Genomic DNA, 233 nt, shown 5'->3' on the forward strand with positions numbered 1-233 from the left:
GGGGTTAGGGGCCCCTGCTTGAGAGGCAGGGGCCCCTGTTTAGGGGTTAGGGGCCCTGGTTTAGGGGTTAGGGGCCCCGGGGTAAGGGTTGGGGGCCCCGGCTTAGGGGTTGGGGGCCCCTGTTTAGGACCTAGGGGCCCCGGTTTGACTGACAGGGGCCCCTGCTTGACTGACAGGGGCCCCTGTGTAGGGGTTGGGGGCCCCTGTGTGGGGGTGGGGGGCCCCTGCTTTAG

The 233-nt window shown here is 69.1% G+C and overlaps 1 protein-coding gene across 1 annotated transcript in view; it reads right to left on the minus strand.

Annotated features, from left to right (window-relative positions):
- Window positions 1-229: 229 nt before the first annotated feature.
- The window catches only part of EMH_0033730 (uncharacterized protein), a gene marked incomplete at both ends in the record, with an annotated part of 465 nt that continues 461 nt past the window's right edge, over window positions 230-233 (minus strand). Inside the window, one exon of the mRNA XM_013494784.1 lies at window positions 230-231. Within this exon, the coding sequence (XP_013350238.1) occupies window positions 230-231 (2 nt within the window). The remainder of the gene's footprint in view (window positions 232-233) is intronic.

Source organism: Eimeria mitis, genomic scaffold (assembly GCF_000499745.2).
Source record: "Eimeria mitis Houghton genomic scaffold, Emh_scaff1284, whole genome shotgun sequence".
Lineage (NCBI taxonomy): Eukaryota > Apicomplexa > Conoidasida > Eucoccidiorida > Eimeriidae > Eimeria > Eimeria mitis.